The sequence below is a fragment of the Cyphomyrmex costatus genome, unplaced genomic scaffold (genome assembly GCF_001594065.2).
Source record: "Cyphomyrmex costatus isolate MS0001 unplaced genomic scaffold, Ccosl1.0 scaffold223, whole genome shotgun sequence".
In the NCBI taxonomy this organism is placed as follows: Eukaryota; Metazoa; Arthropoda; class Insecta; order Hymenoptera; family Formicidae; genus Cyphomyrmex; species Cyphomyrmex costatus.
In genome coordinates this window covers 459,480-463,654 of record NW_017276291.1, presented here as the reverse complement: position 1 = coordinate 463,654, position 4,175 = coordinate 459,480, and the positions used below count along the sequence as shown (strand labels likewise).

Genomic DNA, 4,175 nt, shown 5'->3' with positions numbered 1-4,175 from the left:
CACGTTGAGACCAATTGCGCATATATTGTCACTCTTTCAAGTTCACGTAAAAGTATTGCAGCATCTTATGAATACAATACGATTGCCTCAATACTTTAAAGCACGAACTTTTCTCAATATTTAAATATGTGCAATCATTACATACAATAGCGCGAGGTGTTTCAGGCCTTGGATTATATAATCGATTTGCAAATGTAGTAATGTGCCTTTCTATATAACTGTCTCTTGTTATAGCATCAAAACCAATATTAAGTGAAACAAATCTTTGCATAAGTGATTGCCTTACAAGAGATATGGTATAAGTTGTTTTTTGACGCGTAGAATAATTAAAAATTACACGCAAAAACTCATCACTTAATCCTTGGCGCATTTTACAAAGAAAAGCCAGAAGATCCTTTTTAGAGGTATATCTTAAAGTATCATCAACTTTAACAGGGTCAACAAATGCAAAGAGTTTATTGAATTGTTGTTTTGTAATGGAAGATACAGCCTGAAACTCACTATCAGAAAAATTATTATCATCTTTAAATCTACGATTTGATTCGCGGGTGACTTGTTCACGCAGTGCTTGTAACTGGTTTCCTCGTATAAAGTATGGTCTGTTTGTGAATTGTAAGGCTGGAGTCCCATGATACGGAAATTACACCGGAACGGAACAGTGAGACCAATCACAATCACAGAAAGGAAAGTAGAGTAATGATTGCAGAGGTCTGATTGGTCTCACTGTTCCGTTCCGGTGTAATTTCCGTATCATGGGACTCCAGCATCACCCTAAGCCGTTTCTTAAAAATTGAAAGAATAACCCATTGTCATCCAAGTGTTGACAAACTGTCCTTTCCGGAATATATATACATATTTCGTTGAACAATAGTACATTGTGTGGGGATTAGTTGTCTATTGCGCGACGCGGGCGCGAGCGCTCGAGCGAAGCGAGTGGGGTTATAGTACATTGTGTAACGAGTGGAGGCTAGTGTTTATGGCGCGAAAAGGGCGCGAGCGTACAAGCGAAGCCAGTATAGTTTGATCATATTTCGAGGCATTAGAGTTATTTCACATATATAACATGGTATTCGCAATCTATTAGCCATTTTCTGCAAACACAAATACTCATATAAGGGAAAGAAAATGGTTTTCTTAGGCCACCGAGGCTTTACAGGTGCTGCGATAAAAGTTTATACACACATCAATACCCGGTTAATCACACGCTTGTTATCGTACAACTAACTAACATGCCACAATGACTCTGAATTTTTATTCATATCTACCATTCCGTTTTCCACAAGGTTTAATAACAATAGAATCGAGTGCTTATTTATTATTGTTTGTAGATCGTCGAAAACAACAATATGTCGAATGCGATCTGAAACCGAATGAAAACGACAAATCTTTAATGACCCAACGTTAACAATTCTCGTTTGACATAGACATGGTTGCCACAAATCAGGGAAGTCAGGGAAATTAACAAGTGCGTCAGGGAAGTTAGAGAAAGTCAGGGGTATAGCACATTTGTCAGGGAAATTAGAATAGCTGCAGCTGTACATTGTTAGCCTTTACGCTTTGCCGTGATCTTTTTTGACAACCACCCCCTTTTTTTTTTAAATCGATTCCTCCGAAAAATCAGCATCTAGATATGTACAATTGCTGGAAATTACAAGAAACATTGCAAAGTATGTATCATTCGAGGTCAGGGAAAATCTCAAAATTTTGTCAGTAAATCAGGGAAATGTCAGGAAATTTAACGATTACAAATTTGTGGCAACTCTAATAGATACATATGTATATCCCTCAGACACTGAACCTCTTAATGAACTTTTTACTTTCATATTGTATAGATGTGCGTTATGAAGATAATAAATATATATTCTAGATAATAAAAACATGTTTTTTTATATACCAATGAAATATTTATACTGTATATTCAGTATATTAGAAGGCAACGTAGCAATATATGTTACTTTTCATAATAATCGATATAAGGCCGATGTCGCCTTTGAGCTCCAATATCTTAGAACCTGTTGATTTTAGGATCACGTGTCCATTGAGACTTTTCATCGGGACACCATAACCTACAACGTACTAAATTTTGAGCCATTTTGACCGAAAGTACTTTCCCATAGAAACGTGCGGGGTCCTTTACTTATGCAAAAAATACCCGTTGCATACCGTTAAATTAAGTCACATGTATTTACACTCAATTCATGTACTGACGATGATCCAAACCAAGGATCTATTTTTTTATTTATTCTTTAAAATAAACTAAATGTTGTGTGCATTTGTAAATCCTGTGTTGATTCAAATAGGCTTTATTTACACATTGATTAATTCATAGGACCCTGTATCAAATAGATTTTATAATTAAGACATAACATTTTCAGTATTTTATATAAACAATATTAATTTTTAAAAAACCGTCAACGTAACAACATAACTAATACGAATCGAAGCCTATAACAGTCTAACTGGATCTTAGTTGCTTATATAATTTCGCGAATTTATATACTGATATATATAGTCTTTCTAAATTGCGGGCCGAACAATATCGGGCTTGAAACGCAACTCTAATAAAGTACCGTACTATCACGAATTAGTTATTTTATATAAACTTATTTTATAAATAACATGTTAAATGTATTCGATAATATTTACATATTTCTCTTCTGATTTTGTGCAATATAATTTCAAAAAACTGCATTTAATTTTAATATAAATTAGCTTACAATTAGTTAAAAAGATAACTTATATCCTTATATAAAATAAATATAGCATTTTTCTAGATTATTCGAGATAACAATCATGGATGGCAAAGAAACATGTACATCGTGGAACGATATTGATTCGCCTGAGGAAATTGTCATTTCTGGCATTGCAGGCAGATTTCCTAATTCAGATAATATGAATGAATTACGAGAAAATTTATTCAACAAAATTGATCTTGTAAGAGCTGATCATAGCCGATGGAAAATAGGTGATTAACTCATATTCATGGTTATACATTATACTTTTACATTTGCCATATTGATTATTATAAGATAAAATATTCCACTTCTCCTGTACTAAACATAATTACACCTCCATTTTTGTAATAAAGTATTTTTTTGGTAAATAGTATAATATACTGTATACTTCGAATTAAAATTTCTTGAGGACCTCATTTGCCTACAAATTAATTGCTTATAATAACTGGATTGCCTATAAGTATTATTATTTTCTGCTTTAAAATGCAAAAATTAAAAAGGACGTGTTCAGATTCCTATCCGGGTGCTCCTCGGGTATGATGTCATTTTTGTTCAATGTTCGGTAAACGACAAAAATAGAGTGATACCTGGACAATACTGGGATGGGAATCTGAACATAGCCAAAAAGATATAAAAATTACTTCTACTTTTTTAAGCAGAATTATACATTGCGACGTATTTTGCACGCGTGTGCACGTCGCAGGATGAAATAACAGAGGCGGGACGGAGGTCCTCCGCCGACCGAACGAAGGACTCGCGCGTTCGTTACCTTACAACTCACGCGGCCAAGCGAGAATCGCAAATTGTGAAAAGTTGAACGCTAGACGTCCTTAAAGGCGACTTCAACTTCGCGAATACTAAAAATCACACGCGACATCAAAATAAAAAACATCAAATTAATTAAATTTTACTACCCTGTATATGCACTGGATCCGTAGGCAAATGAAATGTAGGCAAACATTACTGCAAGTAATCAATTTGTAGGCAAAAGAATCCCGATTAAAATTTTATATAAAATGATAAACAAAGAACATAAAATACTGATGCAAATACATTTATATGCTTAGAGCATTTCGAATTTTCACGCCGTATGGGAATTATCAATAATGTGGAAAAATTTGATGCGGACTTTTTTGGATTAACTTTTGAGCAAGCACACACACTCACACCTGAAGCGAGATTATTATTAGAACATTCTTATGAAGCAATTATCGATGCAGGGATTAATCCAAAGCAATTAAAAGGAAAAAATACTGCTGTAATTGTAGGGCTATCTTTTATTGAATCACAATCAAAATTGTTAATGAATTGTGAGGTAAAAAAAAAGATATAAATATATAAACATACACATATGCATACATTTATTTATAAAAAAGGGGAGAAGAAACGGAGGAGAAGGGGGAGAGAGAGAGAGAGAGAGAGAGAGAGAGAGAGAGAGAG

General features: G+C 34.1%; 1 protein-coding gene across 1 annotated transcript in view; it reads left to right on the top strand.

Moving 5' to 3' along the window:
* The first annotated feature begins 2,793 nt into the window (after nucleotides 1-2,793).
* LOC108773892 (fatty acid synthase) overlaps nucleotides 2,794-4,175 on the top strand; it is a 14,793-nt gene continuing 13,411 nt past the window's right edge. Inside the window, exons 1-2 of the mRNA XM_018539853.1 lie at nucleotides 2,794-2,965; nucleotides 3,803-4,050. Coding sequence (XP_018395355.1) covers nucleotides 2,794-2,965; nucleotides 3,803-4,050 — 420 coding nt within the window. The remainder of the gene's footprint in view (nucleotides 2,966-3,802; nucleotides 4,051-4,175) is intronic.